This window comes from Mobula hypostoma, chromosome 6, assembly GCF_963921235.1.
Source record: "Mobula hypostoma chromosome 6, sMobHyp1.1, whole genome shotgun sequence".
Classification (NCBI taxonomy): domain Eukaryota; kingdom Metazoa; phylum Chordata; class Chondrichthyes; order Myliobatiformes; family Myliobatidae; genus Mobula; species Mobula hypostoma.
The window spans coordinates 32,309,231-32,328,842 of NC_086102.1; the positions used below are offsets into that span (position 1 = coordinate 32,309,231).

A 19,612-nucleotide genomic window follows, 5' to 3' on the forward strand; every position below is an offset into this window, starting at 1 on the left:
AGACATAGGGAGAGTGGACAGCTGGGGTCTTTTTCTGAGAGTGGCAGTAACTAATGCCAGAGGGCATTATTCTAAGATGAGGGATGTAATGTTTAGGGGAGTTGTAAGAGGTAGGTTTTTTACAAAGTGAAAATGCCTGGAATAAACAGCCAGGGGTGGTGGTACAGGCACATTTAAAATAGGCAGATGGATAAAATAAATTGGGTTATGGGCTAGTAGAATGAAAAGGTTATATTGTACATGAAACAGCTTAAAAGGTTGGCATATCATGTGTTGAAGGGCCCGTACTGTGCTGTGCTCGAAAGTTTAGCAACATCAACACCACTTCGCAGTAAAAATACATTTTTTTCAAATTGTGTTTTTCTTGCAAGAATTGCGTATAATTTATTTGAGCATTTTTACTCGTGAACGCTGCTTATACGATGCTATGTGCTGGTGATGTTACTGCAATGGTTTTCATTGGACTTTGACTGCAACCCGAGCGGCCGCCGGCTGGGGTCGCTGTGGTCAGCGTCGTGGCCGGGAGGCGGCAGAATTCTGCCGGAAAACACGTGAGGTGAACGGGGACACATCCTTTACGGCCAGAGGTGCACGGTGCAGGCAGCGGCCTTGTGGCTCGGGAGCAGGTCAGTCTCGAGTGTTGCTGCGGGAGGTCCGAGGGCAGGTGGCTCCACCCGTCCCCGGGGCTTGGGCTGCATTTGTGCTGATGCTAACCGCCTGCCCCAGTTACATAGCGGTGCCGCTCTAATTACACAGCTCACTAATGCCCCAGGTGCACAATGTACTGTAGATCAAAGTAACACATTTCACTGTTATTTTGTTCGCAACATACTTCATAAACTTATTTACACTTTTGAAAGAAGTAAACCAATCCTCCCTGTCCGGAATGCAACCTAGTGCACTCACCGGACCAGGAAAACTTCAGCAGTGCTGCTTTTTCAGGGACTTGGGCACAGACTTATCCTTTGGAAAGGAGCAGTTAGTAACCGGCTAGGCTTGTAATTGCCCATCTTGGCAAGGCCAAACAGCAGACCAATGAGTACCCCTCCCCGACTTGCCACCATCCATACTGGGTGCACAAAAATCAGGAGAGTACAATCAGAATTGAGAAGCCTCCCATAGGTGGAACACATCCAGGCTACAGAAATGGTAGGTGATCCAGGAGTCTATGAATTAATCTGAAAACCTATCACAGTGCCTGCTCTCTCAATTCAGGGTCCACACTATAAAGAACATAGTGCTTTTGCTTAGAGGTAGATCCAGCTGTAAATCCCTCTCTGCCTGATGGCAGAATAGATTGCCACAGCATTACTAGATAAGGGCAAAGAAGGAGAAAAAATGCAGAATTAGCCATAGTAGTGACTGATTCTGCACAGACCAAATGTCAGTGTGGGCTTTGGGGACTGAGTCAGATGAGCAAGAATTACTTTAGACAGGAATTAGACAAGAATTACTTGAGACATTCAAGTCTCCCCGTCACCAGCCACAACTCTCAGTGGCATGCAATATGATCTTTCATGGTCTTTTCTGTCCCTGTACCTGGCTGCCCAGACAAAGCTCCATCCTCTGCTGGTGACAGAGCATTATTGATGGAAACCATCGTGTCTTAATTAAAGTCAGCTAACTCCCTCAGAGAAGTATAGCTGAAACCTGCCACTGAGAGTTGAGTGTCGTCCTGAAGGCAGTGCCTCTGGCTGACCAAAGTATATTGTCAGCTTAAGGAAAATTATAGCAGTATATTTAATCCAGCTTTAATCCTCATATTTTACTGCACATTTCAAGTTTGTTAGCAGAAGCACCATTAATTAAATATAAAATGTAAATATAGATAACAGATAATATGACAACTAATGACCATCAATTGTTCATGATTTGGTCTCTATAAGGGATAAAAATTATATTCATAGAAGTGCATTAATAGCTTAATTTATTCACAGCTTTCCTAGATGGGAATCTTTCATGAATGAGAAAATAAAGGATTTTGGTGAGAATCATGTAGAATACTGGAAGAAATGTGGTATTTAGCTTATTGGATTATAATCTACACTGAGTTTTCTTCTGGGTGTTGGATGTTATAACACTTGAAAAAATAGCAACTTCTAGTGACCTATATTCCATAATGATGTGTACATACATCTATTGATGCTCCTGGACACATCTTCAGTGATGTTCCTGGAATCATCGGGTGTTTCGGGTCTTTCAACATCATACAACCTCCTCCAGGTGACCCAGCCGGGGCTGATCAGACCCCAGCTTGAGTCCAGATGGCTAGCTACTTATGACTCCATGGCTCCCCTCTTCTGAGCCACAGCCATCTTGAGGCCCTCTCTGCCGCATCGGTGGTACTGCGGATGGCTCTCCGCTTCCTCTCTCCCTCGATGCCCAAAATGCTGAAGGCTCTAACAAAAGAACAGGCTACGAATCCCCTACAACCAACCTCCACTGGGAGACACCTCGCTCTCCATCCAGCCTGCTGACAGTTGCTGACCAGTCCTGCGTACATGGAGAGCTTCCTTTCAAAGGCCTCCTCCAAGCTGTCTTCCCATGGGACTGTCAGCTCCAGCAGCACCACTTGCTTAGTAGACTCAGGCACTAGGACAATGTCTGGTCACAGGGTGGTGGCTGCGATATGGTTGGGGAAGTTCAGCTGCCCTTCGAGGTCCACCATCAGCTGCCAGTCCCTTGCAGAGGTCAGAATGCCTGCAGATATTCTTTTGGCTGGTATTGAACTGAGACATCTAAAACCAAATTAAGTAATCATTTCTTTCATCAGTTGGTTGTACACAAAACAATGACTGCATTTCCTTATGCTGGGACTTTTACAAAAAAATAACGTATTAAATAAATGCATTTTTTTTATTAAATTGTGACAGTCGCATGTAAAAATATACTCAAATTTATTTCTTGACAAAACAGTTTTGTTTATTTGATTGAGTCTTTATTTAAATATATGTTGTTATAAAATATGAACTCTAGAGATGAACTTAGAATAACTGCCCTTGACATCAAGACAGCATTTGATTGACTATGGCATCAAGGAATCCTGGCTGAACTGTTGTCAATGGGAGTCAGGCGGGAAAACTCTCTGCTGTTTGGTATCGTACCTAACACAAAAGAAGATGGTCATGGCGGTTGAAGGTCAATCATCTCTTCAACTGCTTCATCAATTATCTTTCAGTTACAAGGTCAGAAGTACGGATGTTTCCTGATGATCCCCAGTTTCTTAGGTGATGAAGCGAGAGCTGGACATTATCCAGGTTGGCCTGATAGATGGCAAGTAACATTTGCCCTACACTCTTCCTTCAGTTAGTCCTGACGAAGGGTCTCGGCCTGAAACGTCGACTGCGCCTCTTCCTATAGATGCTGCCTGGCCTGCTGCGTTCACCAGCAACTTTGATGTGTGTTGCTTGAATTTCCAGCATCTGCAGAATTCCTGTTGTTTGCCCTACACAAGTGCTGGGCAATTATGATCAACATGAAGGGAAAATCCAGCTCTTACACCCTGACATTCGGTGGCATTGCCATTAATGAATCCTGCACCATCAGTATCCTGGGGGTTAATATTGACCTGGCTGCAAGAGCAGGTCAGATGCTTGGAATTCCATAGCCAGTAACTCACCTCCTAACTCCCCAAAATTTCTCCACTGTCTTCAAGGCTAAAGTCAAGAGGAATACTCTTCACTTGCCTGGATGAGTACAAATTCAACAATATACAAGAAACAAACAGAACATGACAGTCGGCTTGATAGACAACCCACTCACTCACTCATTTCAGTAGAAGTTTGTACCATCTACTGCAGCAACTCACAAGAACTCCCATCACCCACGACCTTCAGCAGCTAGAAAGACAAGGGCATCGAAAGCATAGGGAAGTTACCCTCCAAGCCACACACCACCCTGATAAGGGAATTATATTACCATTCCTTCAATATTGCTGGGTTAAAATCAAGGCGCACTCTGCCTAGGAGCATTGTAAATATACCCTCACCTCAAGGTTCAGCAGCAGTTCAAGAAGGCAGCTCACAACCTCCTCAAGAGCAACTAGGGATGCGTAATTACACACTGGCTCTGCCGGCAAAGCCCACGTTCCCTCAGTGAATATAAAATATGTAGGAATTTTCCTTAAAATATGTGTTCATGTTTTTTTACATTACTGAAAAATACATGGCACTGGAGGAAAGATTAGAGCAGGGGTTCCCAACATTTTTTTAAGCCATGGACCCCAACCATTAACCAAGGAGTCCATGGACCCCAGGCTGAGAACTCAATAAAAGTTATTTCATGAGCTATTGGAATTCAAGAATTAATTTAAAGTAAAAGGGTCAATTTAAAGTAACAGAAACAAACAGACATACAATGTAAAATAACTTTGGTTTAAATATATTTTGTAAAGATTAGCTTTATTTGTCACGTGTATTTCGAAATATACAATGAAATGCATAGTTTGCGTTAACAACCAACAGTCCGAGAATGTGCTGAAGGCAGCCCACAAGTGCCACTGGGGCCAACACAGCATGCCTACAACTTATGTATTTGGAATGTGGGAGGAAACCAGAGCACCTGGAGGTCATAGAGAGAACGTACAAGCTCCCTGCAGACAGCGGGAATTGGACCCTGATTGCTAGCCACTACGCTACCGTGCCACAATACCTGGACACTCTTATTTTCCAGCTAAATGTGGCATGAAATATTACATCAATGCAAAATATCTAGCTATCAGATGTGCTTAAACTTGTACAGATATTTGAAAGCTATACTACCAGATATTGTTTGAAGTTGTTTTTTGAATTTAGATAGTATGTTTGAATTAATTTGCTCTTGTTTAAATTGTCCCTTAGATCACGGTAAACAGCCGACTTTTCCCATAACTGGAAAAAGAGTGAAAGTATTCAAGAAAAAAAAAATTGTGACTCGAACATCCTATGCTGCAGAATTCCTGATAGTGTCATCGTAGCTACAGAAGTAATGGTGCTGTTTCATCAAGCGTTGCCTAAAGTTGTAAGTGCTTCAGAAAACCCAAAATCTAGGTGTGTTCTGCAGTGCAATTTAGGATCCTGAACTCAACCTCATAATAAAAGGACAAAGTCATTTATTTACAGCAGGCTGTCACGGTTTATTTTTGTTTCTTGTATTCTGAAGGCAAGGATGGGCCCAGAACTAATAGTAGTTTTGGTGTGAAGAAACTACCTCAGCCAACTTCACTCACTGCCTGCGGTTGCTCATTACAATGTCACAACATGGTTTCTGACTCTTCAGGTCAAATTTTAGCCTCTGTAAATGTTGTCTCCTTCTTTTAATTTTCCATACTGTGAAATACAGAAGCTGAGCAGAAAGACCAGGTATACAGCTTAAACTGAATTGCACAGATCATCAGATTATTATAGTTAAGTACAAAACTGTATTTACAAATCAAATTTAATTTTTAAAGATTGAAATGGAACTACAATTAATTTAAAATTCCACCAATCTTTATTCTTCTAAAGTCAAAACATATTACTGGTGCCTGTGGAAAACACATAGCTACCCTGAACCTCTGAATATATTTAAACATAATTAAAAGCAGAGAATGCTGAAAATACCAAGCAGGGCAAGCAACATTTCTGATCTCCGGTCATCAATCTGAAATATTTCTCTCTCCTCGCATATTACCTGACTGAAGTATTCCCAGAATTTTCTGTTTCTGAAGATTTTTAGCACTTGCTATTTTCTGCTTTCAATTTCAGTGTGAAGAATGCTGTTATGAAGGGAAATTAGTGTTCATTGATTTGTAAACAGAGCAAGGAATGTCATAAGTTAATAATGATCTGTTTTCCCTTCCAGGAACTCCATGCTCATCTCAATACCTCTATCAGCAGCACCACAATGGAAAAGCTGATACTGCAGAAACCACATCTCAATGTTGACCACAATATGACCATGATCAGGAAAGGCCACACAAGAACATTGGAAGAGTGTGTACTGATAACTATGGACTTAAGATCAAAATTAACTTAATATCTTAAACCAGTTATAAAAGTTGATGAAATGTTCTGCAGAATTTATCTTAGATTAGAAATGAAATTGGTTAATGTCTCATAACATAGCTAGGCAATCGTTTCAGATCATTCCTGATTTATTTCTCATTATCACAGTGCACTGTATATTTACTATGATTATAAGCAAGCAACGTTAAAGTTGCATAAATTTTCAAGTATGCTATTAGTGCAAAGAAAAGCACACTAAGTTCAATCTAAAGTTGAAGATGCAAACTACATCAGTTTTTCAGTGTAAGTTTAGAACTGATGCAAAGTAGAACCTGCTTCTCACAAACACTAAATTTATAGGGAATGTTAACCATTAAAATTGAAACTTGTTGAAAAGATACAACTTCTTTTAAGTTACACTTTTTTTTTTCCACAGATGCTTTGAGATATTTAAAATAATTCATCAGTTAACTGACAGCGTAGAACGAATCTTCATGGTAAATGATAGTCATTTTTACAAGATTAACCCACTGAGCCAAAGTAGATGTGCAGCAGTAAATATAGAACTACTTAGTTCATGCTAACAAAAGATATTTTTTGTTAGGGTTGCAAATGTTTTCTTGGAGTGTTATTAAGGAATCATTGGGCTGTGCTGAAGTTCCAGCCAGTCCAATCATGTTGGCTGGGCTTTTTATCCATGTTGCTGGTGGGCTACAAACATGCCAATCTACCCAACAGCAAGACAGATTTCCATGTTGGACCCACACTGTTTAAAAGGAGAATGGAAAGTCTTAAAGCATGGATTATACTCCCCAAGTTACAACAGGGTTCCATTCCTGAGAAATGTACCATAACCCAGTTTGCACATTGGAAATGTGGCCGCCTAGTCATATACTGTATGCAAATAAAAAAAAAGACCAACTAAAGGCAACATATAATTGAATCAGGGAATTTAACTCAACCATTCAGATGTCTTTGCAAGGTGTAATGATATTGCCACAAACTGAGATCCCACACGGTAGAAATGTCTACAGCTGCACAGCAGCTGGCAAATCCATCCTGTCTGTCTTGCAAATGCTTGTTCATATGTGTGGGCTTTGTATGTCAGGTGTATGTGAACAGGGAGGACATGTACACAGAAATTTGTGTTTCACTCGGAACTCAAATGTCTGTTTCTCCACTTGCTGCTCTTATCAGTAAAGCTTTCACAGCAACAGCTTCACAGTGCAACAATTTTGCACAAAACAGCAGCAGAGAGCAGGAATGCATCATTATACTGAGCATCCGTTAGTCTTGCGAGACCATGGATCTGCGCCTGGAAAGTCTTCACTCTCCAGGGCGCGGGCCTGAGCAAGGTTGTATGGAAGACAGGCAGTTGCCCATGCTGCAAGTCTCCCCTCCACGACACTGATGTTGTCCAAGGGAAGGGCATTCGAACCCATACAGCTTGGCACCAGTGTTGTTTTGCTCAAAGACACAACACGTTGCCTCAGCTGGGCCTCTAACTCACAACCTTCAGATCACTAGTCAAATGCCTTAACCACTTGGCCACATGCCCACACTGAGCAAGTACATTTATAATATGATGAACTCTTCTAGGTGACCAAAGAGGTTATTAAGGAATTTGCAGCTGATGGAGTGAAATATCTTGAGCTACGAAGTACACCACGAACAGAAAACACAACAGGTACTATCACAAGACTATATAAATTATATTTTAATTAGTATAAGCTAATTTTTCAAACATACACTTTACTTTTGTGAGGCATGCCTGTGTACAAATTCAGAAACCCAATTCTTTCTTACGGAATATTATAAAAAGGTGGTTAAGAAGTTTTAACTTGTAAAATAAAAACCAAATGCTGGAAGTACTAAGCATCGGGTAGCAGCTGTTTCAGATCAATGACTTTGAAATAGATTTATGGTAGATAACTTGTAAATGTTACTTATTTTTATTTCTAAAACAGGGATGAGCAAGAAGTCATATGTTGAGGCTATACTTGAAGCCATAAAACAATGCAAACAAGAGAATGTAGACATAGACGTAAGGTACGTGATATTTATACTGTAATCAGCTGGTTTCCATGGCATCATTGGTGGGCTGGAACCCAGATAAAAAACATAAAGGTTAAATTGTTAAAATGATCAGGCCACTACTAAGGCTAAAATCACTGCTCAAGAACTAGAAGGGTCTCAAAGGGACATACTGAAATTATTTAGGAACATTTATTGGCAAGACATTGTTATACATTGAAAATCATTTGAAAAGCTAGTTCAGTGATTTTGACTGTAACTTATTCTAATCAATTTTTTCTTCTATGTTTGTAATATCAAAGGCGTTACAGCAAAATGATGCAGAAAGCATGGCAGGTTACCTATGGGTACTGAAAGTCATAGTCATACTTTATTGATCCCAGGGGAAATTGGTTTTCGTTACAGTTGCACCATAAATAATAAATAGTAATAGAACCATAAATAGTTAAATAGTAATATGTAAATTATGCCAGTAAATTATGAAATAAGTCCAGGACCAGCCTATCGGCTCAGGGTGTCTGACCCTCCAAGGGAGGAGTTGTAAAGTTTGATGGCCACAGGCGGGAATGACTTCCTATGACGCTCTGTGCTGCATCTCAGAGGAATGAGTCTCTGGCTGAATGTACTGCTGTGCCCACCCAGTACATTATGTAGTGGATGGGAGACATTGACCAAGATGGCATGCAACTTAGACAGCATCCTCTTTTCAGACACCACCGTGAGAGAGTCCAGTTCCATCCCCACAACATCACTGGCCTTACGAATGAGTTTATTGATTCTGTTGGTGTCTGCTACCTTCAGCCTGCTGCCCCAGCACACAACAGCAAACATGATAGCACTGGCCACCACAGACTCGTAGAACATCCTCAGCATCGTCCGGCAGATGTTAAAGGACCTCAGTCTCCTCAGGAAATAGAGACGGCTCTGACCCTACTTGTAGACAGCCTCAGTATTCTTAGACCAGTCCAGTTTATCGTCAATTCGTATCCCCAGGTATTTGTAATCCTTCACCATGTCCACACTGACCCCCTGGATGGAAACAGGGGTCACTGGTACCTTAGCTCTCCTCAGGTCTACCACCAGCTCCTTAGTCTTTTTACATTAAGCTGCAGATAATTCTGCTCACACCATGTGACAAAGTTTCCTACCATAGCCCTGTACTCAACCTCATCTCCCTTGCTGATGCATCCAACTATGGCAGAGTCATCCGAAAACTTTTGAAGGTGACAAGACTCTGTGCAGTAATTGAAGTCTGAGGTGTAAATGGTGAAGAGAAAGGGAGACAAGACAGTCCCCTGTGGAGCCCCAGTGCTGCTGATCACTCTGTCGGACACACAGTGTTGCAAGCACACGTACTGTGGTCTGCCAGTCAGGTAATCAAGAATCCATGACACCAGGGAAGCATCCACCTGCATCGCTGTTAACTTCTCCCCAGCAGAGCAGGGCGGATGGTGTTGAACGCACTGGAGAAGTCAAAAAACATGACCCTCACAGTGCTCGCTGGCTTATCGCGGGCGTAGACACGGTTCAGCAGGTAGACGATGGCATCCTCAACTCCTAGTCGGGGCTGGTAGGCGAACTGGAGGGGATCTAAGTGTGGCCTGACCATAGGCCGGAGCAGCTCCAGAACAAGTCTCTCCAGGGTCTTCATGATGTGGGTGGTGTTTCTAAATTTACTTATGCTAGGGATGAATTAATGGGTCTTGGCAGTAACTGCTGAACATTGTGAAGTTTAGAAGCTCCTTAGGATTTTGGTGTTTGAGAAGTTTGGATGAAGTGGGGGGAGATTAGATGCAAAAGTATGCAAAACATGGACTTGCTGGGAGTTTTGGAACCAGAAAAGCCTTCTTGTTGTTTGAAGTAGATATTTCTTGGAGCCTGGGAGCACAGGAATGCTTGGGTTGTGAGTGATATATATGACACTTGCTGTGCTGAATGCTTCTCTGGATTGTCAGCAGCACTGGTAACACAAGGTCTGATGGGGCCAAAAGTAAGGTACAGGCTGTCCAAGTTGTGGCAGGGTTCTGTTCCTGTGAACTATTCATAACCCAACAGCTTGCACATGGGAAGTGCTAAACCAAGCTCCCACACAGCAGATGTCTGCAACCCTTTAATGGTCAGCAAATCCATCGCAGCGTTGTCCCAAAAGCTCGTTTGTAAGTGCAAGCTGTAGGTAAGTTGGGCATTTGTAAGATGGTGAGAGCCTGTACTTCAAAGCAGCCAAGTGCTTTCAGTATGAGGAAGAGAGGTTCCATTTGCCAGCAAGTTTTCAGGAGAGAGGATCTACTTGATGCAATATTCAGTGGTAGGATTCTTAATTCATTTTCTTGTTCATCTCAAATGCAAAAAAACGTTAACTTTTATTTCCTTAGGTTTCTGTTATCCATAGATAGAAGAGGTGGGCCTGCTGTTGCCATAGAGACTGTAAAACTTGCAGAAGAATTCTTTACATCCTCTGATGGGCTAGTGGTTGGCTTGGATTTAAGTGGCGATCCCGCAGTGAGTAACTAATTTTTATTTACCTGTGTCTATCTTAATTCAGAGCAGCAGGGTGCCGTATCCTGTCTCATGCAATCATTTTGTTGGATTCTTTCTACTTAAATGAACATTAATTTAAAGATTACTTTTCCTATAAACTGACATCATTTAGATGTTTTTAGCTGGTCTTCACATGGCCATTAACTGTTAACCTCGTCTTCATCATCTGCTGATATGCTGAATCAACACAAGACCAGCCATATGGGACTAGACCCTCTCTTGTAACGTGCAAGAGACGTGCAAACGCCCCTGTTTGCAATGAGATGGATTGTATTTGATGCCTGCTGGCAGTTGTGAAGCGGCAGTAGTTGGTATACAAAATTTTGAGGGGTATAGATAGGGTAAATGCAAGCAGGCTTTTTCCACTGAAGTTATGTGAAACAAGAACTAGAAGTTATATGTTAAGGGTGAAAGGTGAAATATTTAAAGAGAATCTGAGTGGGGGAACTTCTTCATTCAGGGGCGGTGCAGGCTGCCAGTGGAAGTGGCGAATGCGGGTTCAATTTCAACGTTTAAGGGAAACTTGGATAAGTACAGTAGATGGATGTGACAGGTATGGAGGGCAATGGTCCAGGTGCATGTTGATGGGACTAGGCAGAATAATAGTTCAGCACAGGCTAGATCGGCGGAAGGGCTTGTTTCTGTGTTGTAGTGCATTATGACTCTGACTGTATGGTGTGCGTCCTGTGCCAGGAATTGGAACCTGAGCCAAGTGCTTTTGTAGATAGCATTTTTATTCTACACAAGTAAATTTACATCTACAAACGTACATTGATATTATTTGTACTTATCTGACTTCAAATGAAGGCTGGGTGTGCAGCTAGAGCTAAGCTCAGGATCAAGCTAACTACCAGATATGATGGGATAAATCAGAAGATTGTTGATTTTCTCCTTATAATGATGTGATAAATCAAAATCTGAAGCATACACTTAGGAATCAACTGTTGTATGTTACTGTAGCTTTAAAGTCAATGTCAGTGGCCTTAGGAGTGCATGCATTTTCTTCTGCACAGGTAGTCTGCATCCCTATCCTGCATGGATAAGGAGAACTTGGTGTAGCCTTAAGTATGCATGTGATTCCTATCATTCACCATTCGTTAATCTATGCATTTAAAAATCCACAAATTACACAGCAGTCTGAAATAGTTTTGAATAAAAGTGAAGAGTGGTCAATATCTGGAGGGGTCAGATGTCAGATATGCACTTAAAGGATTTGGCGGGGGGATAAAGGTTACACAAAACTCAGTGTTGCATCAAATCAGATTTGTTTGCTTACATCAATAATGAATCAGTTTTAGTTGTATAATATTGTTTACCATTTTCTACTTTTTAAGGTAGAACATGCTAAGAGCTTTCTTGCCCCACTTCAAGCAGCTAGAAATATTGGTCTTAAGCTTGCTGTGCACATGGCTGAGGTAAGAAGCATTTAAACTAGTTAAGTAACTATCTCTAAATTTTTTTTTACAGAAAAGGATATATTAATTCTTAAAATATTGAATCATATGAATCTTACCTACTTAATGTAACAAATATATCCAATTAAAAATTGTTCATCGTAAAATAATTAAAATTTCTTTTGATGGAAGAACATTAACAAAAACAATTATATTTTTCATTAAGATCCCAAATAAAAATGAAGAATGGGAAATGTTACTTGGTCTTCCACCAGACAGGATTGGCCATGGTACATTCCTTCATCCTGAAGCTGGAGGGACAGACCAGTTGGTCAACACTATTAAGAAGTATCAAATACCCATAGGTAACATTTTCTTTGGCTTAGACAAGTAATGGTTCTACAGAAAACATACAACTCATTGAATGAAAATTTTTGCAGAATTTTTTTTGGGGGGGGGGGAATTCCTGAAGCATATTATGTTAATGTTGTGCTATTCTATATCACAGATGTCTCTTCTGCTCCCATCGTATACTTATGACTTCTTGATTAAGCTTTAGGGGAAGTTCCTTTCATTTGCTGGAGCAGACCATCTAGGGGAGTGTGGCCGTTGCAGTACAGCAAGGGTTAAAGACAACGTCCAGGAAAGGTTAGCCTGGTTCAGTGTGTGATCAACCCAGATAAGTGGGGCCTTTGAAGTGAGACTTTTCTAGAAAGGTCTTTGAAGAAGGTAGCTCCTCTTTACACAGAGTGCCAGTGGCAGACAGATAAGAGTACAACAGAAGGATGCAAAACACATCCACCAATTAAGGAACACACATAAAAATTGCTAGTGAACGCAGCAGGCCAGGCAGCATCTATGGTAAGAGGTACAGTCGACATTTCGGGCTGAGACCCTTCAGGACTAACTGAGTCCTGACGAAGGGTCTCAGCCCGAATCGTCGACTGTACCTCTTCCTATAGATGCTGCCTGGCCTGCTGCGTTCACCAGCAATTTTTATGTGTGTTGCTTGAAATTCCAGCATCTGCAGATTTCCTCGTGTCTACCAATTAAGGGACAAGTACTTTACTTCAAAGTATCATTGGTTGTCAGCTTGTAGTTTCTATTGACTTTTAATACCTCAATTGTGAATGGCAATTGATCTTGCTAGTAAGGAATTATACAGTTTATCAATGGTCAGTATCTGTATCTAATAAGCCAATATTGTATTTTAAAAAGCTTCTGTCCTGTCTGCAGAGCAGTGTGGTGACACGGGCCATGCTGTTCTCCTTGTGCACAAGTATGATTGAGGAATGAGTGTGCATGTTCTCCAAGTCCATTTAATCGAGTGGACTCAATAGGCCAAATAGAATAATTCTACTCCTATACCTTAGGTTCTAAAACAAAGAAAGTAAAATTTTCTGCTATTTTGTTACCACTTTGTAACTTCCAATACAAATTCAAAGACACAGAGATTTGGAATCCAGTCCTTTATTCATGGTTAGAGATAGCTATGTAATAAAGAAGAAAGAAAGTAAAACCTTATGAAGACAGACAAACTTGCAGTAACACAGTCCCTTCCACAATCTCGGAATATATCAAGGCGCTGTGCAGATAATTAAGTACTTCTGGGAAGGATGAGGGTGCCGGGGTGATAGTGGAGGCCGGTAAGATAGAGACATTTAAGAGGTTCTTAGATAGGCATATACAGAGAATGGATGAATATGGGCCATGTGCAGGTAGAAGGAGTTAATTTAATTAGGCATCATCAGCTTAATGAGGTTGGCTCAACATTGTGAGTCAAAGGGCCTGTTCCTATGCTGTATTTTCCTTCTGATAGACTAACAGCAGGAGTGCACAGGAATCTGATAAAATGCCTAATAAAAAGTTGTGGTAATGCACAAGAGACAAACACTGGCTGGGTTAAATGTACTTTTTGAATATTTTGCATCCAATCCAAGCCTACAGATGGGCTTTATTTTACTATTTTACGTGAAAATGGGTCTCTCCAGCTGGCTGAGTTATGTGGACTTTTTGAAATGTTGTTGAACATTTTGCATCCAAGCCTACAGATGGGGGTTTATTTTACTGTTTTATGTGAAAGTAGATATCTCCATCAGTAAAACATTACCTTTATATTGCACAGATGGTCCGAACCCCTCTGTAAATCATTTAAAGAATGAGAAATTTTATTTAAGTTTTACTGCAGCACTTATAATTTGAACAGCAAGAAAAAGTCATAATACAAACAGAAAATGTGGGAGATAGACAGGAGACGAGGAAACACCTACGAAGAGAGAAAAGGTTAATGTTTCAAGTGGAGACCTTTCATCAGTACTGGCAAAGTGGAAAAACAGCCTGTCCTCAATAAAGTCATCAGCCTGAGACATTCAATCTGTTTCTTCAAATGCAAATGGTGTCAGATTCTGGTGAATGTCTTCAGCATTTTTATTCTTGTTTCAGCATCTGCAGTTACTTTCATTTACAAGGACATGGTTACAACACAATTTATGTTATCTGTTTTCCAGAGCTTTGCTTGACATCAAATGTCAAGGGTCAAACTGTCTCATCATACAGTGAACACCATTTCCAGTATTGGCACAATTGTGGACACCCCAGCATACTTTGTGTAAGTCCACTTTACTTTGATGTCATTAGATAGTAATTGATGTGTAGATTTACTTTCAGATATGTTGCTTTTGCAAAGAAATGAAAAAGGCTAGCATATTGTCAATATAAGGAGCACATTATCTTTCTGATAGATTCAGTGCTTCTCATGGAGATGTTACAACATTTTCACTTTATCTGAGCACCTCCTTTGGTCAAAGTCCACCATGGATATTGCGCCCCAGCTATCCACACAATACGTAAGCCAGAGCAGTATGATGTAGGGAACAGGCTCTGGCCCATGCACCAGGCACCCCTCTCCACACAGCTGATGAATTCAAAGGAACAGCAGAGACCAATAGTTTGGTACCAGCTGCATGATAGGAGTTGCCAGTCAGCGTTGAACTCCAGCTCTGGATCTTTCTTCGGGGTTTACTCACAAAGGCTTTCCCATAAGTGTGTATCGCTGCAAGACACCAGAGGTTTCTTTCTCCTAGATGAGCTGCTAACCATGGCTGCTGAGCTCCATTTGCCCAAAGTGCCTGGCACCAGTAACGCACTTTTGCCCGTTCTCCTGTCAGTTTCGATGGGCTTAATAGCTAAGCCACACGTGAAGGCCAGGAGCTGAACTTGATTGTCAGAGGCTATTTAAGACACATGCTATTGAGAGCATGTAATAAGTAGTGGGAGCTTATCCTCAGTACCTACCCTGGCTATGACAACCTTTAAGAATCACCCAACACATACTCATTATAAACTACTGATACACTATTACAAACCCCATTTCCAGAAAAGTTGGGATATTTTCCAAAATGCAATAAAAACAAAAATCTGTGATATGTTAATTCACGTGAACTTTATTTAACTGACAAAAGTACAAAGAAAAGATTTTCAATAGTTTTACTGACCAACTTCATTGTATTTTGTAAACATACACAAATTTAGAATTTGATGGCTGCAACACACACAACAAAAGTTGGGACAGAGTTAAAATAAGATTGAAAAGTACACAGAAACCATCATGCTGCTGTGACAATTATAGCCACCTGGGCTCGGGAGTACTTCGGAAAACCGTTGTCACTCAACACAGTCCGTCGCTGCATCCAGAAATGCAGCTTGAAACTGTATTACGCAAGGAGGAAGCCATACATCAACTCTATGCAGAAACGCCGGCGAGTTCTCTGGGCCCGAGCTCATCTCAGATGGACCGAAAGACTGTGGAACCATGTGCTGTGGTCAGATCAGTCCACATTTCAACTAATTTTTGGAAAAAACGAGTGTTGAGTTCTCCGTGCCAAAGATAAAAATGACCATCTAGATTGTTATCAGCGAAAGGTGCAAAAGCCAGCATCTGTTATGGTATGGGGGTGCATCAGTGCCCACGGCATGGGTGAGTTGCATGTATGTGAAGGTACCATTGACTCTGAGGCATATATTAGGATCTTACAGAGACATATGTTGCCAGCAAGGCGACGTCTCTTCCCGAGACATCCATGCTTATTTCAGCAGGACAATGCCAGACCACATTCTGCACGGGCTACAACAGCATGGCTTTGTAGACACAGAGTGCGTGTGCTTGACTGGCCTGCTGCCAGTCTAGATCTATCTCCTTTTGAAAATGTATGGCGCATCATGAAGAGGAGAATCAGACAACAGAGACCACAGACTGTTGAGCAGCTGAAGTCTTATATCAAGCAAAAATGGACAAAATTTCCAATTGCAAATCTACTACAATTAGTATCCTCAGTTCCAAAACGATTAAAAAGTGTTATTAAAAGGAAAGGTGATGTAACACAATGGTAAACATGCCCCTGTCCCAACTTTTGTTGAGTGTGTTGCAGCCATCAAATTCTAAATTTGTGTATGTTTACAAAATACAATTAAGTTGGTCAGTAAAACTATTGAAAATCTTTTCTTTGTACTTTTGTCAGTTAAATAAAGGTTCACGTGAATTAATATATCACAGATTTTTGTTTTTATTGCATTTTGGAAAATATCTCAACTTTTCTGGAAATGGGGTTTATAGAATCAAGGAGAATACTTTGACATCCCCAGTCACTCAGTTCTCTCCTTCACATGACCTGATTTAGACCAAGAATTTGTATTTTCTTAAATACCACATAGGCAAACACTATGGTTTGAACATTCATTGTGCATGTCTAATCTCAGGGTGTCTGCTTGGAAACACTCATTACTGAACTCAGAATTTTGTGGGACAGAATGTGAAACTGGCCTCTCTCCAGTAATTCCTCCTCCTCCCCTGCCAACTTCTCCATGCCCTTGGCTGTTTTTCATAAAACATTCTCACAGTCAAAGTCTGTATGCATAATCTTCTGTATTCTAGAATTACTGTATCTTGATCCAGTGGAAGCTATTGCATGCATTTTGATTTCAATTGCACTTGTTGATGTTTCAAGTCTGGCAAGTACAAAATGGAAGAAGAGAGAGACCCAACTCTTTCTATAATAATTAACAACATGACTTCCCAATTTCATCTATACATCTTAAGTACAGATAAAATTGTAAAGAGGGAAACTTGTGTTAAAAAAAATTATGCAGTGGACTGGAGCTTGTGGGAGGGGGTGGTGAAAAGGAGGTGACTCCTTTGCCCAGCTGATAGTATTTGTTAAAATAATTCAGCTAAGAATCTTTTAGGTATCTATTTAGGTAAAGCAAAGTATGCCTCAGCATGAGTTAAGTGTGATGAATAGGGTTGACATCCTACATTCTAGTATTCAAACTATTAAATATTTAAATAAGCAACAATATGAATGAGATTAAATGGATAGAACGTGGCAATGTTTGTTTGAACATTTATACAAGTACATTACAGCATTAATACAAATACATCTTGTCTCAATTATAAGTTAATAATTATGGCCTTTCTCTCCAGTAAGTATGTATTTATTCACAGAACTCATGAGGAACAATTTATGGCATTATACCTTGTTTTAAATAGGAAGCAACACAAAAGCTTGTGATGAATTATTACAAGGAATAATGAAATTAGTTATTTAAGCACAGATAGCTTTTGACAAAACAACTAGTTGTGTTTCAAGCATTTGCAAAAATAATGATTGTGATCATTTTTTCTGTTCTCAGACTGATGGCAAAGGGGTTTTTACCAGCAATTTGTCACAGGAATATCAGCTTGCAGAGTCAGCTTTCAACCTTTCTAAAGCACAGATATGGGATCTGTCTTACCAAAGCATTAACTACATCTTCGCTCCAGAAAGTACAAAATCTGATTTGAAACGTCAGTGGAATAAGCTGAAGCCAGGACTATTTAACCAAGACTAAGCAATGATTGTGTGACATGGACAATGCTCTTGAGCCCTATTTCATTCAGCTGATACTTAATCTTGAGTGTCTCTGATGAGAGACCTATGCAAGCAAATCAACATTTCTGTAGTTCAGGCATTATGACAGGTGATGCTTCCCCATAAGCGGCTGACCCTTCTATCTTTTACATCACTGATAACAGATATGTATTGCTGATGCATAGGTCCGTCCAGATCAGAAAGCTTATAGAATAAGTTACTGCACATCTTTTATACAAATTATACAGAGCACAATATTAATGAAAGCATCTTTATATTAAATTTTATTTTCTTCTAAGACCTAGTAAAGCAACGTGCTATTTGAAAAAAAATTCCCAGCCACGAACAAGCAACTGAATATTTTAAAATAATGTTGATTTTTCTCTGCTCTTTCTCCATCAGCTCAGGTGTTGATGAGTACACCATACTTTTCACTGTGTATTTAACAGTGTGATAAAACTTCAGGAACAAATCCAATATCAAACCTTTCTACAAATATATTGCAGTCTGCGTAGTTTGATACTCTAGATAACGAATCCAACAATACCAACTTGCCCTGTGAACATTTTTTTAAACTTCATTTATGGGAGTTAGCAGCAAGATGGATGTTTATTGCTCATCCCTAAATGCGTCTGAACTAACTGTCATCTGCCTTCATGAACTGTGGCAGCATGGGTGGCAATTGTATGTCAAAGCTTTCATTGTGACCATGTGGCAACTTCTATACCACTTCAAGCACTTAAGAAACTGGATAATTTCAACAGTAGTTACTTTCTGTGAGTATACAAATATTGGCCTGGATTTTACTGAAACAACCTGCCAACTAACTAGTTTCCCCTACTCCAAACTGATTTAGCCAAATATAGAATGCTGTTCTAGACACTCCTGGAGTTGAGATGTAGCAGCCTTGTGCTGCAACATGACCTCAAACAATGCAGTGAAATGACACAAATGGGCCAGAACAAACAATGTCCCAGATTTGTAAGCTGTCAAAGCCTTCAGAGTTCTAAATATCCCAGAACATTTCTGACCATCAGAAATACTCCTAAACTATTGAAAGTGAAATAGAGTTAAAATTAACATTTCATAACAAAACAAAATCAACTAACCATGGGCAGCATGGTAGCACAACACTATACAGGACCAGCGACCCAGGTTCAATTCCCACTGCTGCCTGTAAGGAGTTTGTACTTTCTATACACGACGGTGTGGTTTCCTCTGGGTGCTCCACTTTCCACCTTCAATCCAAGGACGTACCAGTTGGTAGATTAATTGGTCATTCTGAATTGCCCCATGATTAGGTTAGGGTTAAATCGGGGGTTGCTGGGCAACGCGGCTTGAAGGGCCTACTCTGCACTCTATCTCATTAAATAAACAAAAAAATGCCATCTTACTCTTCCCTTCCCCACTACATAGAATCTCCATCGAAATCAACAGACTAGGGAAAACGGAACTTGTTTTGATAATCAAGCTGTGTTCCAGTGATATAATCTACAAATTTATGAGCAAAATATCAGTATGATCACCTGTGTTTAGTACTGCTTTAGTCTACTATAGATCAGCATTATTGACCTCAGGCCAGGTGTTATAATATTTCATTGGGAATTGCTCAAGAATTAAATAAACATCTTAAGTAGATCAGTAAATGCTTGCAAGCATAATATAGTCAAGGTTTCATATATTTTCACAGAACAGTTATAGTATGGTAATGTTCTGAAAAATTATATGTAACAAGCATCACACTGCTTTTTCTTTTAAGAAATAGGTATTTAGTACT

At 40.4% G+C, this 19,612-nt stretch overlaps 2 protein-coding genes across 4 annotated transcripts in view; one reads left to right on the top strand and one right to left on the bottom strand.

Moving 5' to 3' along the window:
- chd1l (chromodomain helicase DNA binding protein 1-like) overlaps positions 1 to 19,612 on the bottom strand; it is a 100,208-nt gene that overhangs the window by 66,635 nt on the left and 13,961 nt on the right. The gene's annotated exons all lie outside the window — the stretch shown is intronic.
- adal (adenosine deaminase-like) lies at positions 541 to 19,609 on the top strand. 3 transcript variants are annotated; one of them, XM_063050504.1, is made up of 11 exons: positions 541 to 626; positions 4,839 to 4,998; positions 5,821 to 5,951; positions 6,400 to 6,460; positions 7,563 to 7,650; positions 7,931 to 8,012; positions 10,370 to 10,496; positions 11,870 to 11,950; positions 12,156 to 12,294; positions 14,437 to 14,537; positions 17,618 to 19,609. In XM_063050504.1, exons 2-11 carry the CDS (start codon positions 4,966 to 4,968, stop codon positions 17,813 to 17,815), a joined length of 1,041 nt encoding a protein of 346 aa, XP_062906574.1. In that variant the 5' UTR covers positions 541 to 626; positions 4,839 to 4,965; the 3' UTR covers positions 17,816 to 19,609. The 3 variants fall into 3 exon arrangements, with proteins under 3 accessions (XP_062906574.1, XP_062906577.1, XP_062906576.1); XM_063050507.1 differs by lacking the exon at positions 541 to 626 and adding an exon at positions 650 to 1,149 and having other exon boundaries at positions 4,839 to 5,027; XM_063050506.1 differs by lacking the exon at positions 541 to 626 and adding an exon at positions 652 to 1,149.

Bases quoted from the DNA above. Each gene is read 5' to 3' on its own strand.
- adal (XM_063050504.1), top strand. From the start codon at position 4,966: ATGGTGCTGTTTCATCAAGCGTTGCCTAAAGTT. The intron at 5,952-6,399 runs GTGTGTACTGAT...TTTTTTCCACAG, and splicing joins CACACAAGAACATTGGAAGA to ATGCTTTGAGATATTTAAAA. The intron at 8,013-10,369 runs GTACGTGATATT...TTATTTCCTTAG, and splicing joins AATGTAGACATAGACGTAAG to GTTTCTGTTATCCATAGATA.